Source organism: Elgaria multicarinata, chromosome 14 (assembly GCF_023053635.1).
Source record: "Elgaria multicarinata webbii isolate HBS135686 ecotype San Diego chromosome 14, rElgMul1.1.pri, whole genome shotgun sequence".
Taxonomy (NCBI): domain Eukaryota; kingdom Metazoa; phylum Chordata; class Lepidosauria; order Squamata; family Anguidae; genus Elgaria; species Elgaria multicarinata.
Window position 1 is genome coordinate 33,800,163 of NC_086184.1, and position 21,966 is coordinate 33,822,128.

The following is a 21,966-nucleotide window of genomic DNA, read 5'->3' on the forward strand; positions in this document are numbered from 1 at the left end:
CCCTTTCTTTGTCCAGAGCACAGCTCTACAGGTTTGGTTATGGCGCTGCGCTTTTCCTGTATCATTCTAAACTGCCTCTTTTCTATCTTCAGTTTTAGGAATTGTTGCAGCAGATCCTTCTTTGGGCAAAGATGTGGAGTGGGGAAGATTGCCAAGGGATTATCTAAAAGCTTAAGCAGCCAAGGAAGATGAGCCACGCTGCAGCTCCATGCCTGGCAGGCAGCAAATTGGAGAGGATGTTGCAGGGCTGAGTGGGCGCTCTGCGTATGCAGAAAGAGAGAGAGAGAGAGAGTGGGCAAGGGCAGCAGGCTGAGCGAGCGCGCGCCGGGGCCACCCAAGCGGCATCTGTCCCCAGGCATTGCTACAGATGTGCAGCTGTCTCCTAGGCAACGGCAGGCAGAAGGCCTTCTTGAAGGCAAGGCACGATGATGGGAAAAGGCAGCAGCTCACCGAGTGCAAGCAAGGTGCTGAAGGACCGTGGTTTCTTAACCCCAAGGGTGGAGTTACTCTGATATGTGGCCAAAGGCTCTTTCCTTTTCCTCTGTCTGAGATGCAGAGTCCCAAAGCTTGTGCCAAGGAGCCGATGGGAACACCACATCCTCCATTGTGCTGGAACACTCCCACTCCCCTCCCTCCAAGAAGGAAGGATGCTAGGGCAGAGATGGCAGCTGTGTTTGCAGCAGAAAGGAGAAACTTGTGAAACCAGGTGTCTTGAGCCAGGCAAGGGGGATTGTGAGAGCTGCACCATGCTTTTCCCCTGCAGCCGGCATTCTGGAGGTGCAAAGGGCTGGTTTTGCTGTTTTGGCTGTTGATGCAGGAAGAACCCAAAGGCTGCCCCGCCCCAGGCTGTGCTGTCCCTCGCACCTTGCCTCAGTTGCCCTTGATCTGCCATAACTCAGTTGGTCTCTGCAGCATCCACAGGCCTGTGGGGAGCGGTGGAAGCTTTTGAGGAGCCAGACTGTCTGCTAGCGGCGTCCCCTGTCCGCCCCCTTTTCTCTTTCTATTGCCACCGAGGCACAGGCCGAGGCGCAGCTCCCGTAGCTGTGGTGAGCCCCCCGCCCCTTTCCTCTCACGCCCACCATGAAGTTTTCCTTGCGCTTCTGGTTCCTGTCCACAGCTTTTCTGCTCATCTTTATCATGTCGCTGCTTTTCACCTACTCCCACCACAGCACTGCCTACCTGGACGCCAGCGGGCTGTACGGCATCCACAGGGTGAAGTTGGTGCCGAGCTATGCTGGCATGCAGCGCCTCAGCCAGGGGAGCCTCCTTGTGAGGAGCTGCACTTGCCACAGATGCACCGTGGATCTGAGCGACTCTGAGTGGTTTGACAGCCGCTATGACAGGAACATCTCCCCGGTGTGGACCAGAGAGAACATGGACTTGCCGCTGGATGTCCAGAGGTGGTGGATGGTGAGTCCTGGGGCTCTGTCTCTCAGTCCAGACTGGCACATTCTCTGTCCTCTTCTGAGTGCTTTGCAGGCAGCTCTTGGGCGAGAAATTCCCAGGCTGCAACCTAGTTTTTCTGGACCCTGGAAGAGACTTGTTGTCTAGAGTGTATTAGATAAAATGGCTTATTTTGCATAACGATACTGAATATACTGTCCTTATGAAAAAAATTGCCACTTTTTGCAGAATTTGGAGATCCTTGGTAAGGAAGTGTGCACTTCCCCCAAATCTGTCCTTTGATACTGGTACTGTTTGTTTGCTTACTTTGTTTTTGTTTTGTTAAAACTTTTGCATCCTGCCATTCCACCTTAGAAAAAGGTGTGCATGGGGTACTCTCACTCAGCCTCTTGGGCAAAGACAGAGAAAGTTAACTCACAGTTCCGGTGATACTTTCAATGGACTTTTTCTCTGGGGAAAAAAAACTGTATGCAAAGTATTTTTTACTATTTAAATTATGAACAAACTAAATTGTCCTTATGTTCATATGACATGCACACACATGTGTATATCTGCTTTTAGATACAATTGTACAGACATATAGCAGCATCTACACAAGGAAAAAAATGGGCAGGGAAAGGGGAACATCTAGGGCTATAACAATTATTGATAATTCTGAGGCTCTGAACTGCCCTTTTTGTTTGCAGAGAGAACCTGAAAATGTGGGTTGGGGGCAGTGGTGCAGCTCAGTAATTTTAGCCCCTGAACTTAATATTCTTACAGGGGTGGAGGCTTTCAATGGCCATGTGAATCACTTCAGTTGTGAAGCACACCATTAACGGTTCCCTTCTCCCCCACAACAGCTTCTACGTTCCTGATATGGTAGAGTAAAAATAATAATACAATTAAATAATATAAAAAATGGCCTGTTTGCCAACCCTGATTTTCAAAGAAAAGAAAGAAAAACTGGGCCCGTACAGTTTTGAACTTTAAACTCCCTGACATCATCGCAGTATCATGGCTTCAGGAGTAAAACGCCAGCATGACACTGCTCTTTATGCTGCCCGCTGCTGCGACCCTTCTCGAACCCTGGGCACAGAGAGGCTTCACCTGAATGTAACATTTGTCTACTTGAGCAGCTTCCAGCAATCACAGGCACATCGAATCATTTCAGTCAAAATAACGAAAGCAGTACAGCAGATGGCATATTCATAAAGAAAACATCTGACAACAACTAAATCATAAATAACAGTTCAGTGCCATAGTAATAATGACATTGGCAACCCTTGCAAAAATATCAAGTAATGCTGACTCATCCAATAATATTGCACTGCAGCAAGCAAATAGTATCTTAGAGGTTCATCAGATGAGCGTTTTATCGCACGCTTGCAGAAAGTGCTGCCATCTCCTGCTGTGTGCAGAAAAAGCAGCAAGATGAAAACAGCTCCTGAATGGGCCACATGGGCTTTGTTTACTTCCTCTTTCCCCTCCAGGAAGAAAGAGGAAGTAATGAGGGACAAAAGTGGGGTTGGAGAAGTGACGGTAAGGAAACGTGATTTCCCCCCATGTGATGATGCTCTTACACTCCTGTACAGCCACCTTCCCCAACCCGGTGCTCTCCAGAAGTGTTGGACTACAGTGTCCTGTATCCCCCAGCCAGTTGTAGCCCAACACATCTGGAGGGCACCAGGATGGACAGTCTGCCATACAGGGATCCCTAGCAAAAGCATCTCTGCTCACCCCACCCCCACTCCCCAAGGGCTTGGCTCCCAGGGCTCTTGGAGGGGCAGCTGTGGGCAGAAACTGGTTTCAAAGCAACTCTGGCATAGAGAGATGTAATTTTGCTGCTTTTCTTTTCAAATCTCTCAAACCTCCCACCCCCCAATGTTTCAAATGGTTATTCCAGCCTTCCCCAACCTGGTGCCCTCTAGATGTGTTTGACTACAACTCCCAGCATCCCCAGCCAGTCGCAGTCAGGAGGACAACAGGATGGGGAAGGCTGGCTGGTGGCCACAAAAAGCTGGCTGTGATTGGAGCTCAGCCCCCCTCCCCCTCCCTCCTGCCTGCCTGCCTGACTCACCCCTTTTCGACAGATGCTGCAGCCCCAGTTCAAGTCCCACAACCTCCAGGAGGTCCTGAGCAAGCTCTTCCAGATTGTCCCGGGAGAGAATCCCTACAGCTCCCGGGCTGCCCAGCTGTGCCGGCGCTGTGCTGTGGTGGGCAACTCAGGCAACCTGCAAGGCTCTGGCTACGGCCAAGAAATCAACGGGCATGACTTCGTCATGAGGTGAGCGCTGGGGAAGGAGGGGTCTTGGCACCAGGATGGTGCTGGCAGTGAAGGGCAGCTGCCGGCCTGCCTGCCTGGTGAAGGCAGCGGCATGAGTGGGTGATGGGGGACCGAAGCACTCCTCGCCCTTTCTTTCAGGGTGAGATTTCTGTCCCTGCAATGAAGGGGATGGACTCCCAGCTCCTCTTCCACTGCCATGGGACTGTCTGTGGGCAGGTGGGTGTCTTCCATCGGCCCCCAGCTGTCTGCGTTTGCACTTCCTGATTGCTGGCTACTGCCTGAAAGCTGCTCAAGTTAAACCTTCAGTATTGTGTCCATGGTACAAGCATTGCGTTGCAATCTGACAAGTGTGGCATGACATGAATTTGTCAGCAAATGTTCTGGACCAGTTTAGAATGGGCACAAAGTGGCTGAACCAATTTACCAATTTGTATTCTTAGCATCTTAATTGGAACCAGACAGGAAAGTGAAATGCTCATGAACTTCAACCCAATTGGACCAAAACTTGCACATCAGCAGGGATTTGTCGATCTTAGTGGGGGATGAACAGAAAGCATAACGCCTGGACTCCTCTAAAATGGAGACTTGGACATAGAATCATAGAATTATAGAATAGCAGAGTTGGAAGGGGCCTACAAGGCCATCGAGTCCAACCCCCTGCTCAATGCAGGAATCCACCCTAAAGACAGGAGCCAGAGATTAGAATAACTTGAGTGCACTTTTATTGACACAGAAATAAAGGTGGTTACATTTATTTAGTTATTATATTTAATCTGCCCAATGAACAGTGTTCTCTGGCGGCTTGCAAAATGTGGACCAGCTTGCCCGCCAATTGGTTCAGTGTCTGGGAGTGAAGGGGAAGAAAGAGGAATCAGGCATGCCACTGTTTTAGCAGGAGAGAGGATCCTTCCTAATAAGGAGAAAGAAAGGTTCTGAGAGCCAGATGTGCAGGTGGGCTTCAGTTTATGGGGGAGGGAATAGATTTATATGCCTTTCCCTGTGCATTCATGGGTAGCAGGAGAGGGACTGGGAATGAGAAAGAAAGGGAGGAGGAGGAGGAGGAGGAGGAGGGAGAGGGAAAGGAAGTTTGGGCTGCAAACATGACCTGTGTAATGTTTGTTCCTTCTCTTTGGTGCTGTGTGCAAAATTGAAAAGGAGATCCGAGTTGAGCTGGTTTTATCCCTTGGGTGCAACACCCGGGGTGGAAGCCCCTGACCCTGAGTCCTGCTCATAAGTGCCAGCGGCATGTTTCCCTGTGAGAGTACTTTTTGGCCGGTGCCTTCTCACCTGGACTATGATCAGCCAGATACAGGGCTGCCCCTGGGGCAGCATGGGTACAGGAGGAACCCAGCACAGAGCACGGATGGGGGAATGTGGTTGCGAGTGCCGGCCTCACCATTGGCTGTGCTGGCTGGGGCAGACGGGGACTGCAGTCCAGCCGCGTCTGGGAGGGCCACGCGTTCCCAGCCCTGGGGCACACAGAGTCGGAGCGAATGTCTCCTGGGGGACCTGTACAGGCATGGGGGGCTTCCCTTGAAGGGTGGCATGGTGGGGAGTTCTGTGGCTCTTATGCTGGGGAGGGAGATGGCCAACAGCTCTTCCTCCCCCCTTCCGTCTTTCCCTGCAGAATCAACCAGGCGCCCACCGTGGGCTTTGAGGCAGATGTTGGGAGCAGGACAACCCACCACTTCATGTACCCAGAAAGTGCCAAGAACCTTCCGGCCAACGTCAGCTTTGTCCTCGTGCCCTTCAAAGCTCTGGACCTGCTATGGATTGCAAGCGCCCTGTCAACGGGCCAGATCCGGTTGTATGCACACCCTCTCTTCATTCCTTTTATTCTGGTGTTTTTAATTGTACTTCTAATTTATTTGTTTTTATGGTTGCTTTAATTACGTTTTTGCGTTATTTTTGGTCTAGCCAACTTGAGCACCGTTTTTGGGTGAATTACATGAATTAAATAAGTAAATGAAACATCCATCTAAGAAAGCAGAAACGGGCAGTGGCCACCAGGCACTTTGTCCGGCAGACTTTCCGTGGTTTGTTCTGCTCCTGCTCCTTCGTCTCCCGCCCTTTCTGAACCTTTCCGTAGGGAGGCTCTTTGAGCTTGCTCGGCCTTGGGCAGCTGGTGGCGCCAGCCAACCCTGCCAAGTTCTGCTCTGTGCTCAGTTACACACTTTCCTGCAGTTTGGCCATGAAGAAAAGCACAAAAGGTCTTCATGGGAGAAGGAAGGCTCATTCCATTCTTGTTAAATATAAAATCAAGAAGAGATGTGAATGGCTGCAGTGCCACAGATCCGCTATCTGGGCCCAAGTGGGAGAGGGAGGGAGAGACCGAGAGACGGTGTGTTCCTGAGGCAAAATGCACTTCTGGCCGCCAATGATGATGAGCAGCCAGAGCATCTCTCGGCTGGTTGTGGCCACTCCTGAGCTCATGGATGAACTCTTACGTGAGACCTCCATGGGGAAACGTGTCCGATTCCGTGGCCGTGGATTTCCACCTGGCCCTGCACAGGACTCCCAGGGCCTGTTCTTCTGGCTGCCCAATGAGGGATGGAGGAGTAGCGAAGGCAAATTTGTTTCAGATCCCCTTTTTTGTTCCTTCGGATCAGGGCTGCTGAGCCTCAGGCCCATGGACCAATTCCAGATCCCCTGGAGTCCCAATCCAGTCCTTCAGGATTCCCCAGATGGCCACACCCCGTTCTGCCACCCTCCCTTCCCCGATTCCCAACTCTTGTGCCTCTCTGAATGGTTCATTGCTGGCAGGAAGAGCTTGAAGCAAAAATCAGCTGGTGGTTTTGGCTCCGCCCCTTTTGACTCCAGCCCTGCCCACCACTGAAATTTGCCCCCAAGGGCTTCTCCCAAATTGAATTTGGCCCTCGGGCGGAAAGCATTTCTCCACTTCTGCTCCTGTTCAAGACCCAAGAGGCTGCCGGCCAGCTGTCTTTCCTCTGACCAGTTGCAACCCTGTCGCTTCCTTCCTTCCTCTGCACCACTGGGAGCCCCCCTTTATTCTTGCCCCAGCCCCCTACCCCACATCAGAGGTTTGCCGTGGGGCTGCAGGCCTTGCCCTGCTCCTTTGCTGCTGCTCTTGGCCACTGCCTGCTGTGCACCCTGTCCTCATCTTCCATAGACTGATCACCTGGATACTCTTAGTCAGGGCAAAACAATGGGCCCGTTCAGATTACACTGAAGTCGTATGGTCACACACGACATCGTAAACCCTGTCCGCGTCCTGATTTCCTTAACCACACACTAACCACAAACCTGTTAGATGAGAGCCTGAGTCCTCCAAATGCTCTGCCCCGTATCCCATCAGCCCTTGCACCTGCCATTTTAATTCAGTTTCTGAAGTCAGCAGCCATTACTGCTGTAACACAGCTCTTGATGCTTGTGATCACCGTGTCCTGTGGCTGTAACGCTGGTCACCATTCAGGAATATTGATCCCCACCCTCTCACCGGCCAGGAGTTACGCCAGTGATTTGTTTACATGGAAGGCTCCGCAGCACTGTCCCAAGCTTGCCACCATTTTGGGAGTGTCTGCCTGGTCTGGAGGTAATTTCAGATCACCGGGGCTGGATTCTGGACAGGGTTCTATTGGAGACATGCCTAAAGGGAGGAAGTAAAAAAGGGCTGGATTCAGTACACAGCCCTTTAAACTGCATGTATCGTTCGAAAAACAGGGCCGATTATGCAAAATGGTGGCTGCCTTAGCTGTATTAGAACTGGAGCTACGAAGGGCAGTGAGCAAGCTTGCTAGCTAGAGTGGCCTAGGCTATTTAGACCTCTCTATACTGTTAGTTCTATGATTTCAGCCCCTTAACCACAGCTGCATCACATAAGACACCTTAAGCCTGTTAGTGCACTAACCCTGCAACAGAACAGGGTTTGTGAAGCTGCCCACAATGTAGTTAGCAGGTGTGCCTGGTGAAGGACAACACATTGCACTTGACACCTTAAACCCTGGTGCTTCACAAAAAACCATTAACCAACAGGGTTAATGGTGTTGCCTGAACGGGCCCAATTATTTTGAGACTTGGATTCTGGAGGAAGCACAGTACATTTAATGCCAAACAATTTTCCAGCAGGATTTGAGGATCCTTGATATCCATTCTAGGCTTTGATTGGTTTTTCCCTGTCATTTGGGAGGAAAGGGTGGAAGTGAATCATTTCCCCTGCACTATACAGAAAACTGCAACATTGCTCAGTTCAATGGTGGAGTGGTCTAGATGCCCCCCTTTCTATGTGTGAATCCTTGTAGCATCCCAGCCCCCTCTTGATTTGAATAGCAGAGAAATTTGGGGTGTGTGTGTGGGGGGGGATGTTTGGAAGGCCTTCTGTGCCCCTTGGTCCTCCACTGAAGTACGTCCCATGGGAGAGTAGCCTCTCAGTCTCATCCTCTCTCCTCTGCTTCTTCTAGCACATATGCTCCTGTGAAGCCCTTCCTTCGGGTGGACAAAGAGAAGGTAAGGGTGACCTTTCATTGCTTCCTTGAGTTATGGTTAAGGGTACCTGGAAGGGAGGTTGGGAAGTCCTAAGCAGCTTTGGGCTACTGGACAGGCGGAGGAAGGGTCACCACAAATGGAGAGGAACACCCAACAGCCGTCTTTTGAATCCAGCACCAACCCATTGCAAAAGGGGAATCTGAGAGACATTGACTTGAATTTTATGCCTGGGGAAATTCGACTCTCTTGACATTCCCTTTCAACTTCCTTCTTACCAGTCCCTCATTTATTTATTTATTTATTCGTTTTAGAAGTTTCGTCTTTGAAGGCAAATGTGACTGTGTTGGACTTCCTTGGCAATTTTACACTGGCAAATGAATTAAATTTGATAGCGCTGTTGTCGCTGTTTCCAGTTGGCTCAACAACATTTACATCCTTGCAGTTGGTCCTGTGTGGCAGGAGCCTGAGGCGGTCAGGGAGGTACAGCTCCCACATAGCTCCACGCTGCACTGGTGCCCAAGGAGAAAAGCCCAAAGGCAGGGGCGGAGGGAGGGCCTTGGGCTTTGCCAGTTGAGGCTGCTCTTGGTGGATGGTGGGGGAGGTGGGAACAAACGCTTTGAGGTGGTGGCGGTGGAGGAAAAGAAGTGGCCTCAGGAAAAGCTGGGTTTTAAATTGTGAGGGAAGGAGGAAGGAGGTGGTGTTGAGGCCTGAGGGGAAGAAACCGATGTTGTTCACCATCGACGGGTGTGAGCGAGCGAGGGAAGCCCTCGGCTGCGTTGAAGGAAAGTAGCTCCATATAGCTTCTTTAGGGTGGACACAGCAGGAGTGAAGGAACAGTGTGTTTTGCCCTCAGACCACTAGCATCCATGGTATCAGTCAGTAGTCTAGAAATACCTCTTCATCATGGCCGGACTGCGCATTTATCCAGTCTGTGTGATTTGCACCCATTGCTTGCAACTCCTGCCCCTTTGGTTGCTTTCCAAACTTTGTTCTCCATCACCCTGAGTATTTTGGGGGACAATAACATGTCTGCAGTGCTAAATTACTTTTGCAGCCTGATGTTATCACCCCCAGGATTCCTGTGAAGGAGTCTGGCCCCTTTAGTGTTTCTGTTCTGCGAGGCACTAAAGCCCCGTTTCACGTACAGCACATCGCCTTTCCACGTCCTTCCTATAGAGTCTGTATCCAGAGCGGACCAGGTCCCCTCTGGATACAAATGTTTTAATGCAAATGGTTTAAATAAATGAATGAATCATGCATCAGTTTCAAAGTGCTCAGCCACCTGTTTGATGCTAAAGCATCAAACATGCAGTTTGGTGCCCTTCTGGTTTACAACGGCAGCTTCTCCCAGAACGTTCTGAAAAAACAAGACCGCTGCCCCAATATATTCCTCTTGATGTGTTTCAAGATTGCTCTTTATCAAGCAGAACCAAATGCTATAAGACAACATTAAGACAATTTTTAAAAAATCCTGAAAAACCTTTAAAATCACAGGTGTCTTTTGGATTTGGCTTCTACAGCTCATTAGGGTCCATCAAGTCCACCATTCAGTTCACCCACTGGCCAACCAGCAGGCCAAGGGAAGCCCACAAGCAGGGCAAGAGTCAGTGGCACCCTCCCACCCGTCTTCCCCAGCAACTGGTGTACATGGGCAGGTTCTTAACAAATCTGAGTCCCCTCCTTCCTACATCACCATTTCATCTATGCATTGAGATCCCTCAGCTTCTCCTGTCTAGCTGCCCCCCTTCATGGAGCTGGTAGCATCTCAGAAGAAGCCACCTTGGAGGTCATGGCTTTCAAACTTCTACCTAGCAAACCAAACTTGACTTTCTGGAACTCATGATGACATTTCCCTGCATCATGGGTGTCAACCTGCACTATGGCCACTGGCTCCACCCCAGCATGATCTACCAGACTATCTAGTGGATGTGGGATAGCAGAAAACCTCACACCAGGCAGACAATTTATCATGCCGCCTACAGACTCATTACAGACCCTGTGTCTCTGATGATCAGCTCTTCCAACCATGAGCCCCATCCCCCACCCCAAGGCATAACTGTTTATCCCCCAACAAATGGGTCTCTTTTAATGGGATGATTTCTCTGTTCCTTAGAGAAACGGCCTCCTTCCCTAAGACCCTCGATCTCTGTGACAGCAGAAGAGCTCTCACCCAGGGGTTGGGATGCCACTATCACATCCCTGAAGTTCTCCACAAACTTCACACAGCTTCTCCAGGTCAGCAACCTTAGCTTCAAGGGATCAGACTCATTTCTGGAGGCAAGGAGCTTGTTTTACTGAGCACATTCCAATGACGTATGCTTAGGAGGCAGACGACACACATGAGGAACTCAGTGGATAGTGCCCCCCCACCTCTGCAGGCTTTTGACTTTCATAGCTGTTTCTATGTTGTTATTGTTGTTGGGTTTGTTTACCAGAAAAGTTATGTTATTTACTATCAGAAGGGGGAAGGGTTGACTGCCCTGCCTTCCTTGCCCCGTTGCTAAACTCACATGTCTGCTTAACTTCTTATTGCCCCAATATTTTGTCACTGGGACTGAGATGCCCCCTTGTTGTGTTTGCTTTGCTTGTAAGTGAGCTCTGCCAGTGTATGGCTTGCAAAATAGCTTTGTGTTTGCACTACACAAATGGGCCTGTCCTGTTTGAGGATTTTGGCCAATCAGGGCATGGAGGCCTGAATCTTAGTGGCCCGCCTGCCGACTTGGAGAGAAAAGGCCGGGCGGGGGAGGAACCCCTCTTTTGCTTGGGCCAACCCCATCCATGGTTTGTACGGTGTTTGTGGCTGTGAGAAGAATTGTTGTTGGCCAACAAGAGCATGAGTTAGCCTTTGGGGGCAGGTGGCTGCAGAAGGCACTTGTTGTGCTTGGCTCAAGGAAGCCGTGGGCTTTCTTGGCATGTGAGGGGCTGCCGTGGGGTGTTAAGGCATGTGATCTCCACGGCCGAACAGAGGCATTCAGGCCATCAGTGGTAGGCACTGATGACCAAGTTGCCAGGGGAGGGAAGGGCCAGAGAAAATGCCTGTCACCACCTGGCCCAAATCCCCTAAGACTTTAAGATGGTTTTATGGAGTTGCTTGGAACATTTCTATGCTGGCCTTGCAGCCAAAATGGTTGGTGAGGTGGCTTACAAATGAAAAACAAAATCAGTACAATAAAACACTAGGGGCATGTCTAGACCTAGGGACGGGAGGGGGAGGATCTAGCAATATGGTGATCACGAGATCCTCCCCGTCAGTCTACACGCGGCGTGTGACGTCCTAGGGAGGAGGAGGACTTCCTGAGCATCTGCAAGTCCCATCGAAATGGATGAGACCAGCTTAGAGCCGGAACAGATGAGAGGCAGGAAATATGTGTTTGTATTTGCCCTACCTTCTCTGCAGTTGTTCTCCAGGCCTTGTTAACAGAAGACTGGACCACTTACCATCGCTTCCTCTTATGGCACAGGTGGTCTCACAGCAGCCCTAGCCGTCACCACCCACATCCTCCTGCTTCCACTGCTGCCCTTCTCTACTTCTGCATCTGCTGTGGAGGGCTGGAGCATCTTCCTTCCCTAACCTGCTCTATCTCTCCAGAATAATATTCTCTCGCCCTCTGTGGTTTCTCTGTTAAGTTCTTAACCTTGAGAGGGAAGCCGAGGGTGGTGGTGGTGGGTAAAATGGGCCAAAGCAGCCACCTGTCCTCTCCAAGCAGGTGGAAGGAAGCATCCCCTGCCCAGGGAGAGGGAGTCGTATCAATCCACTACTGAAAGGACTAAATAATATTGCTGACCGTGTTCTGAAGAAGCTGCAAACTGCTCACCTGGTCCTTGAATAGGCAGATGGCCCTATTAAAGAGTCTTGACAGGAGCCACAAGAGAATCCACACAAAAGCCCAGATGCGTGAGCAAGAAAACCCCAGACCTCTGTACCTTTGACATTGTGGCCTTATCACATCTCTAATCTCAAAGCTGTGAAGGTTGGATAAAAGCCAGTCTCGGAAAAAATACTGTGCGGTTTATTGTGCTGTACTCAGAAAGAACAACAAAGGTTGTTTGGATCATGACCTCGCAGCTGCCAATAAGAGGCTGGGTGAAGACAGGAGCTTCAAGGCAGGGTCAAATACCTACTGAAGGAAATACCTTGCTCTGGTGCTTGCAGTTGGCATCTGCACTGGGCCATGGGGGTTGCCAAGATGGCAGCTGGTTGCCACCGTGAAAAGTAAACACACACCCCTTGCTGCTTTGGGGTGGCGGCGACTAATCCCGATGCTGCAGCAAAAGCGCGGGAGTCCTGGTGACTGGGCTCACCGCCTGGGCAGACGATGCCAATCAGGGATTGGCATCCGCCCAGCCACGTCTCCGCTGCAACTCCGGAGTGAGGCTAGATGGCAGATGCGTCACACTCGCCTCACTTGGGAGAAAGAAGTCCTGGTAAGCCCCCGACGTTTTTCCTTCACAGTTACAAAGGAAAGCCCCGAGGCGGGTGCTCGGTGGCTGCTGAGGCCTATAATCTATGCAGGTCCACGGCATGCCCACCCCGGGGCTTTCTTTGCGCATAGACAGCCCCAAGCTCTTGCCATGCCTCTCCCTGTCCTGTGGCCTTCCAGGACAACTCAAATTCAGACTTGGCGGAGAGTGACTTAGAACCTGCACAGGTTGGGAAGATAATTCAGTTACCCTCCTAGGTTTTTTGGCTGTTTTTTTTTTAAAAAAAAAAAACCCCAACAACAACTGTTGAGACTATTTGTGCAAATTTAAAGGTTGGGAAGTAAACAGAGGGGAAATGGGCACATAACAGACATGATGGATGGAGGGTTGATCCCACCACCATTGTAGCAGCCGTCGCCTCAGACCAGAAAAAGGGGCTCAAAGTTCACACAGCAGGCTGAGAGGAACCTTCCCTGTCATGTCTTTTCCTTGCTCTCAGCTTCTCTTGCACTTCTTCGCTTCTGACCTTCACTGGACCTTCAGACCTTGGGATCTGGGTAACTATGGGCCACTCTGGCACTTAAACTTAGATAAAACTTTTTGAACTTTGACATTGATCTAATTTTGACCCATTCTTTTCTGAAGGTAGGACTTTGAATATTTTCTGAACTTGAAATTATTTCCAGACTTAGAATTATTTTGGAACCAAACTTGCTTAATACCTTAGGTGACTTAAATATATAAGTTTAAGAATGAAGTTTAGACTTCCTGTTTAAGGATTAAGTTTAGGACTGAATTCACTTTTAGCGCTGACATATAAAATTAACCCCTTAAGTTCTTGGACCTTTTAAAGCTATTTTTTAATATCATGTTTAAGGAACTCCATTTTCTTAGCTAAGCTTCTACACTTAGCTATTTAGGGGCCAGTTTTAACCTTCAATGGGTGCAATCCTGTCCAAATAGTTGCCAGGCTCCGAAATCGGAGGCTGCTGAGTAGCCTGTGTAGGTTGGGTGCAGCACGGAGGGGATCGTCTCGGCTGTGCTCCTGCTGCCTTGCATGCTTGCCTGGATGGGTGATTTCACCTGTCTAGGTGCACCTTGGGGAAGGGGAAGCGAAGGAGCCTGGAGACCCGATAGGAAACTGCGCAAAGCAGCTTCCGCCGTCTCCTGCTTTTTGGCTTCTCCGTGCTCTGTTTCTGAGTGCGGAAACATAGCCGGCGTGCCAAGAACTGCGCCTTTGGTGAAGGGGTGGGGGGAGCGCTGTTTGTGGGAACCCAGAGACCCAGCAGCCCTCTGGCCACCTACGCAGTGTCTAGGGGCCAAAGGATTGTGCCCTTCCATGCCTAAAGAAGCTAAGTGATGCTTTAGATGGTCTTTTCACATGTAAGTAGTGTGCAGGAGGAAGTTAGGTTACGTAGTATGTTTTAGTGCAGGAGAAGCGCTGTGAAGAAATCATTTTCATTTAGCCAGCTATGCTGGGGTTCAGTGAGCTATTTTTCTTGCTACTTTTGGTGTGCCTGTTTTGCAGACTAGTTAATTTCAAATATACGTTACATTTTATCTCAGTACTAACACCGTAATCACAGAGCTACTCATGTAACCAAACCACCTTGCTGGCTGCTGGAGACTTTAATTTTCTTAAATAAAACATTTAATGCATCTCAACTGAATTTTGAGTCTGCAGTGATGTTTATCTATTTAGGATCTGGTTTGGTTACTCATCAGGGTGTTTGAATCCAATTGTCTAGATTTTGAAATCAGTATGAAGCATGGTTAAGTACGGCCAATTTAAAAGGTGTTTCATCCCCTGCTGTGGGTTGTTGTTTTTTGCAATAAGCCACCCTGAGAACCCATGGCTTGTATGAGGGTTGTTTAGGATGGCTTGTTGTTTTATTGCTCTGCCTTGAAATTTGTGCAATTTTTCCTCCAATTTATTTTATTTTTTATAAAATAAAGAAAGCCAGGCCATTGTGGCTTCTTTTCATGTTTTGCATGATGTGGTTTGACCTGGTTCGTACATTGGGAGAAGGCACCATAGGGGAATTTCCCTGTGGGCTTTTTCATTGCTGCCGTGGCCATCATTTTGAATATTCCAGCTGCAGTGAACCTGGCAAGAGTAGGTTGCTGGTTAGCTTGACAAACCACACAGAAGCCTGGGCTGTTTTGGATTGCAGGTTGCTTGTCAAGCATCCCAACAAACCACCCTCACCGGGTTCGCATACAATGACAAACTATACCAGGCCCCCACTGCAGCTTGAATATTCAAAATGGTGGCCGCCACCATGGCATCAACAATCCCCACAGGGAAATTCTCCACAGTGGCCTCTCTTACGTACCTGGAGCAGTTTTTGAACCACGCACAAGCCAGCCTGAGAATCCATGGCTTGCATAACTTATGACGTCTTCTCCCTTGATTTATCTCCTTCAGGTTCAAATCTATAATCCAGCTTTCTTCAAATACATCCATGACCGATGGACAGAGCATCACGGGCGCTACCCATCTACAGGAATGCTGGTGCTGTTCTTTGCTTTACACGTTTGTGATGAGGTCAGTTTTGAAATAGCTAGAGAGACCTCTCAATTTGCAATCCACTGTGCTTGAGAATTTTTCTCAATATGTACAAGAAACACAGGTTACATGTCTAGAATTCAGCATTTCCCCCCTGGATGTTTTAAATCATGTTTGTGGGACAATGGGGAGCAGTCGGGGGGGGGGGCGGCAGCAGGGTCCATGTGTTGCCCCCCCCCGAATCACATTGACACAGACTTCGTTTCAACAGGAAATCCCGGATGAGGCCTCTCAAATGGCCACTGTTTCTCCGTTGACCAGTCCTTCCTTTCTCTTTCACTGGCTGCAGGTGAATGTCTTTGGCTTCGGGGCAGACAGCCGTGGCAACTGGCACCATTACTGGGAGAACAATCGCTATGCGGGGGAGTTCCGGAAAACTGGGGTGCACGACGCCGATTTTGAAGCCCACATCATTGACATGCTGGAGAAAACGAGCAAGATTGATGTTTATCGTGGCAACTGACCCTTCCAGCTCCATTTTCCAGCCTTCCGGGGCTTTGCTTCCCATAGGGGATGGTCTGAGGGCTTGATTTTTTCTGCACCTCAATGGACAAATGGGATGCACTGATTTTGAAAGCAATTCAGCAGAAAGCTCTTCTTCAAAGGGAGGGGTGCAGGTCCCTGCATCAAGAGGATTTAGAAATGAAACAAATGTACTCATGTTGTGAGTGTCCAGCGATCCAGCTGTGGCCCTGTCTGGTGGGGAAAGCCCACATGCTGCACCTTTTCTTTCTCCGAATGAGAGAAGCAGGAGCGGTCAGAACAGCCAGCCAGACCCAAAGGGGAGCCAAAGACCAGCAGCTGCTGGCCCAGGGTCTTCTGTTCTTTCCCCAGTTCTCCAACAGCTGCCATTCTTGGTCTGCCAGCAAGCCTGAGCCCTGGCTTAGTACTAAGAATGAGGCGCTTTGGGGAGAGCTCCTTTAAAGCTCCAGCTAGGACTGCTAGAGGAAGTGCTTGAATCTTGATAGACTCTTTTTTTCAAAACAACAATCAACTTTTCTTTGATAATTGCTTCCTGCTTTCGCCCAAGGAAGCTCCTTTTGTCCAATCAGGTTTAAAATGTGGAGTGGCAGGATTATATTTCTTGTTACAATCATGTAGACTCCAGAGGATTCCACTTGCAGGCCTTCGGAGGGGAGGCCTTGCGCACTGAGCGGAGCCTGTTGAGGACTCCTGCAACACGCGGACTCTGTCTGGATCTTTGGGTGGGGGGCGGGGGGAGGGAGGGACGTCTGGATGCCAGCAGCTGGCCCGTGGCAATGCTGGCTGTGCTAAAGAGTGAAGGGTGGGCGTTCCCCTCTTGTTCTAAGAGCTAGCAGGAAGAGGCCACGCCAAAGGCGCCCAGCTTTTCTGAACCTGTGACTTCAGCCCTTCTCTCTTCTCTCTTCCCTCTTATTCCTGCCCACAACAAAACCATCCTGAGTTGTGGCAAACAATCCCTTGTTAGCCCAGATTCAAAGCAGGGTATGCGTGTCCCTATTCTACCTCCACTGTTCTGCCCTGCGCCTTTACTCACATTGTTCTGTCGAAGGGAGGGCTGCCAGGAGGGGGGATCTCCAACCTGAGCGGAGGGCGGCAGGTTGCCTTCGGATATTGCCCCACCCCAAACCCCTCCCCAGTGGAACGGTGCAGAGCCACGCCTCTGCTGTCTGTAGCTGAGAGGTGATGTTGAAGGTGGGAGGCCAAGGCTACATTGTGGGGGGTGGGGAGCTGATCCATTCTTTCTGGCTTTGAGTTCTTGTCGCGGAAGGGGGCAATCACCGTGGCTGCTGAAAATCAGATGTGGAGCAGCCTGATTCGGAGGAAATTTATTCATTCACTTTCCTTTCTAAGTATTCCTGCATTGAGCAGGGGGTTGGACTCGATGGCCTTGTAGGCCCCTTCCAACTCTGCTATTCTATGATTCTGTGATTCTATTGGCTTGGGATTCTCCCGGATTCCTGTATGGTAGCAGGAGTTTGGTGTGGTTAGCAATGCCACTCGGACAACAGGGATTCCTCACTTGTTTCCTCTATAAAAGAAATGGATATTAAGTTATTTTGCAATCTTTTGGCAAATGAAGAGGCTTCTTAAGGCCCACAGATGCAGAATCTTGAGGTCCCAAAACCTTTCCTAATCTTGAAGGCTTCTGGGATTTGATCCATACATGCATTCACATTTTATAGTACTGAAGTCTTATAACCACTAGAACTGCCCACTTTCATCAGTCTTTTGCCACCTGAGGGAGCCTGTGGGGCAGCCTTCCCCAACTTGATGCCCTCCAGACATGCTGGGCTCCACAATTCCCAGCCAGCTGAGCCAATGGCCACGCTGGCAGCGGCTGGTGGATGCCGGGAGTTGCCGTCCAACACACAAGTTGGGGGAGGCTGCAGTAGAGACTCTCACTTGAACTGATCTTCTGCAATTTCATTTTGGTCCATTTGCACTTTTGCACTGACTTTGGTTTTGAGTTCATTGGGACCCCGTTGGGGAGGGGGGTGATGAAGCTGAGCGAGAGCTCTTTTACTGGGGCCTGGAGGAAGGGAGAGAGCAAAGCGGCCGGCTTCCCTGTTGCTGCGGAGGGGAGGGTCTTGTAGAAACACAGTAAGGCCAGGCTGGGTTGCAGCCTCTTTTCTTTTCCAGAAGTGCGGTCATGCCAAGCAGTATTGAATAAGTATTCCCTTTTTGAAATGAAATAGTTGAAATGTTTAGAATGGAGTGAGGGTGTGTGTGTTCCACAAGGGTGTCCAGAGGCCATAGTGACTTAAAACCCTTTGTGGAGAGTGTGGGTTCTCCCTCTGCACTGAGGTCTCTTTGGCAGTGCTGAAATGTAAGAGTTTGCAGTCAAGCGAAACCCTCTGTCTAGTTTACAGGCCTCTAAAGCATGTGGTGTATGGGGAGAGGGGCACAAAGCCCAGAGAGTAGTTTTCTTTATTTAAACCACAAACATCCTCCTCGAAATGTGACGAGGCTCATGGGCCTCCTGCCATCAGCTGAAATGGATCCCACAAAGCTGTGTAGAGAAATGCTAGACTGAAACGCCAGACTTGCTCTGCAGGATTGCGGCCCCTCTTAGAGCCGGTCAGAAAGGAGCAGGTCTCTCTGGAACGGCATTTTGCTGCACTTGGGACCCTCCTTCCTGCAAAGCAGCTGAGCAGGCAGGTGGGCATTTTGCTTGTCTTTCTGCAGTACTTTTTTCCAAATGCCTGGACATGGGGTGGGGTGGGGGGCAGGGGCAGGGGCAGATCAACCTTGAGCATCAATGAGTGCCTTGACTCGCACTGTCAGCTACATTGAACTCCCTTCACACGCTGCATTGAACTTGGGTGTTATTTGCTATGCAGATGACCCCGCTCCTTCCTCAGTTTCCATTCTGCTGCTGTTCTGAGTGTATTGGGCAGGGAGGGGGGGGAAGTGTAATTTCTGTAGGAAAGAGTCTGCTTGACCGTTAAGGTGGGGTTGGATGGAGAAGGTTTCTCTGCTGATGGCGTTCAGGATTACCAGTCAGGTTGCTGGGAGGTCACAGGAGATGCTCCTGGCAAGACTCTCCAGCCGGGCATAGCTTCAACATGGGGAACGCGATGGGACAGTCACAGAGTGAATAGCAGAAGGCAGCCTTTCCCCATCGGTCAGGCCCTGGGCCTCCTGCGCAGCGGTACAAAGCGGGCAAGGGTCCAAGTTGAACACAAAAAGAAAGTCATCTCAGGATGCTGTAAACAACTTTATTGATGAACAGCTTCCTGAACAGCTCACGTTTCTCACCGGGCCGGTTTGAACAATCAAGTTGTTCCATGAATAAAGCAGCCATTTTGAATATTGAAGCTGCAATCTCAGCTTGTTGTATCTTCCAAAACCACAGAGGGTGAGTTGTTGGTGTGGATAACAAACCACTCACAACCCTAAAACAACCCATGGGTGTTCTAGGTAGTTTGTTAACCATACCAACAACCCTTCCTCACTGGATTCAGGTGAATATTCAAAAGTTGCCCGGCATGCATCATGCCACAATCCACCATGGCTTAAATAAGGCATGGTGGGATGCAGGGCTTGTGTGAACCTGGTCACTCTGCCCCTGGAGCTGGAAATCTCCATCCCTTCACTGCCCACTCTCTTCTGTAAGTGACAGGAAGCCAGATTCCGGCTGGACATCAGGAAAATCTTCCTGACTGTTAGAGCAGTACAACCATGAAACCAATGACCTAGGGAGGTCATGGGCTCTCCCATACTTGAGGCCTTCCAAGAGTCAGCTGGACAGCCATCTGTCAGGGATACTTTAAGGTAGACTCCTGCATGGAACGGGGTTGGACTGGATGGCCTTAGAGGCCCTTTCTAACTCTTACTATTCTATGAAATAGGTTGCAATTCCCCCTGTTGCATGGCTTGGAGACCAGTCACGTAATGCCTGCAGGATCATGCAGCAGTCAGTAGAAGCAGGAAGGTAGCAATGGGTGCCCATGTTCAGATAACTTACTTGGGTATGCTTGTGTGCAGAGGCAAGATGGAACAGTGAGAGTTTGCTCCATCCAGCACAGAGGAAAAAATGACCTGCCAGGAGGGAGCACAAAAATTGGGCAGGATCTGAGTTGGATCCTTTTATACCATTTGCTTTCTCCACCTGCCCACTGTCCCACCTGTCAAGAGGAAAGTTGTCTGGGGAAGGGTGTGCACCTGACATTGAGACAGGGGAACCAGCCTCTGACTGGTAAAATGAACACAGAGATTGTGTAAAGGCAAAATCAAATGCATGGTTAGACAAAAGTAGAAGGCCTAGAACTCCCAGCTGGGGCATACAGGGAGCTGTGGGCCTTTTTCCCTTCTGTCTAGTGGCTGAATGAATGTTCTGATCTTACAGTGATAGTTTTAGATGCTTCTTCTAGGCATTTTTGATGGCCTAGTGGGTGGCACTTGGGTTTGCTTCGCCTCCATTTCTTACTGCAGCAATTTCCAGCCGATTGTGGCTTTGCCATTTGCTGCAATAGGCTTGCATCTCTTTGAGCTCCCCTTCCTTCCTGAAAGTGTGCTGCGCTCTGGAAGCAGGGTTGGCGTATGCATAGGACAGGGTGGAAATGTGTCCCTGGTATCAGGTTTGCAAGGGGCTCTAGTGCCACCAGCAACCCCACACCTGTGACTCCTGGCTCCACAGTTATTGTGATCCAATTCCCAGTTGGCCATTTTGCTGGTTACAGGGCATGTGTAGATCAAAAGCAAGCAAGTCTTCCTTGAATGGAATTTTGACAGTGGCTTAAGAACTGCAGGATGCCTACCCAGTGAAAGTTAGCAAGCCCCAGTATGGTTTCTCAGACTGGCAAAATGGCTGTCCTTGGGCTCCACCTGTGAGAGACCTGGCCCCCATCATGCCCCATCAAGAAGGGTACAGATCTGGAGATGGGCTGTCCAGCATTGTGGAAGAGCTCCCAGCCAAATATAAGCACTGTTTCCTAAGCAGCAGGGATTTGGGTCATGACTTGGAGGCCTGGACCATCGGCACCTCTCAGTGGCCCAACCCCCAAGACATGCTTCCATGCTGCAGCGCATCTGCATGGAAACCTTGTCCGTTGCCTCTGCCTCTTGCTGCTTCCATAGACAAATCTTATAGGATACAGGAATCATGGCTCCAAAGCGGTTCCCTCCCCCTCGGCTAGCAGCTTGCATCTGTTGCTACCGGCACTTCCATACCAGTATTACATGCAATTGTGCTGTCCCTCATTTTGTATTTTTTAATTTCATATGCTACAATTGGAAGAAACTGGATTAATTTTGTGTTCTGTTGTACAAAAATAAAATCTGTGCCCCTTTGCTTCTGTCGATTTCTGCAGTTGTATCTTTTGGGTGCCCCACCAAATTCTTTTAAAATAAAATTGATAGGGGAAGGGGGCTGCCTTCTAAATTCCCAAACATCTGTATCGTTAGCAGTGACCTGTAGTGCAAGGGGGCAGCCTCTTGTCCCCTAATTTCTTTGAATGAGTTCAAATTTCCAGGGCCTGATGAACTGCATTCTAGAGTAATAAAGGAGCTTGCAGAACTCTCAGAACCACTGTCTATTATCTTTGCGAAATCATGGAAGACAGGTGGAGTGCCGGACAACTGGAGGAGGGCAAATGTTGTCCCTCTCTTCAAAAAGGAAGAACCAGGTACTACAGACCAGTCAGTCTGACATCCATCCCTGGGAATTTTTTGGAGCAAATTATAAAGAAGAGAATCTGTAAGCACCTTGAAAACAATACAGTAGAAGCTGGTGTTGATTTGTCAAGAATAAATCCTATCAAACTAATCTGATCTCATTTTCAGATTGAGTAATTCCCCTTGTGGACTGTGGAAATGCTGTGGACATAATATATCTTGACTTCAGCAAAGCTTTTGACAAAGTGCCCCAGGACATCCTGATTAGCAATCCAGCTAAAAGTGGGCTTGATGGAACAACTATTAGGTGGATCCACAGTTGGCTGCAGAATCAGACTCAAATCAATGGTACCTTCTCAGACGGAGTGGGGGAGGTAAGAAGTAGGGTACCTCAGGGCCCAGTGCTCTTCAACATTTTTATTAATGACTTCAGGAACTGGTGCAGGGAATCGACAAAGTTGCAGATGACACAAATCCTTTGTGAGAAACTACAAGCTGGGTGTGTGGGCTTGATCGGATTGCAATTTGGGCCAAGCAGTTCTGTTGTCTATCCTCCAATGAGATACCTACCCACCTCTGGTAAGTTACCTCATTAATCACCCATATGTGTATGATGTACAGAAACCATGAAGAAGAAAGGCAGGTTGCTTACCTGTAACTAGTTCTTTGAGTAGTCATCTGTGCATTCACACAACTCACCCACCATCCCTACTTCAATGTTGATGCAAACTCAGTGAGTAGCCTCCCCTGGTCTTTGAGGCTG

At 49.6% G+C, this 21,966-nt stretch overlaps 1 protein-coding gene across 1 annotated transcript; it reads left to right on the forward strand.

The window, feature by feature from the left end:
- The first annotated feature begins 839 nt into the window (after nucleotides 1-839).
- Nucleotides 840-16,922, forward strand: ST3GAL2 (ST3 beta-galactoside alpha-2,3-sialyltransferase 2). The gene is made up of 6 exons (XM_063141534.1): nucleotides 840-1,410; nucleotides 3,477-3,670; nucleotides 5,298-5,477; nucleotides 8,089-8,134; nucleotides 14,964-15,083; nucleotides 15,394-16,922. The coding sequence occupies exons 1-6, from the start codon at nucleotides 1,081-1,083 to the stop codon at nucleotides 15,565-15,567; spliced, it is 1,044 nt and encodes a 347-aa protein (XP_062997604.1). The 5' UTR covers nucleotides 840-1,080; the 3' UTR covers nucleotides 15,568-16,922.
- Nucleotides 16,923-21,966: the final 5,044 nt, after the last annotated feature.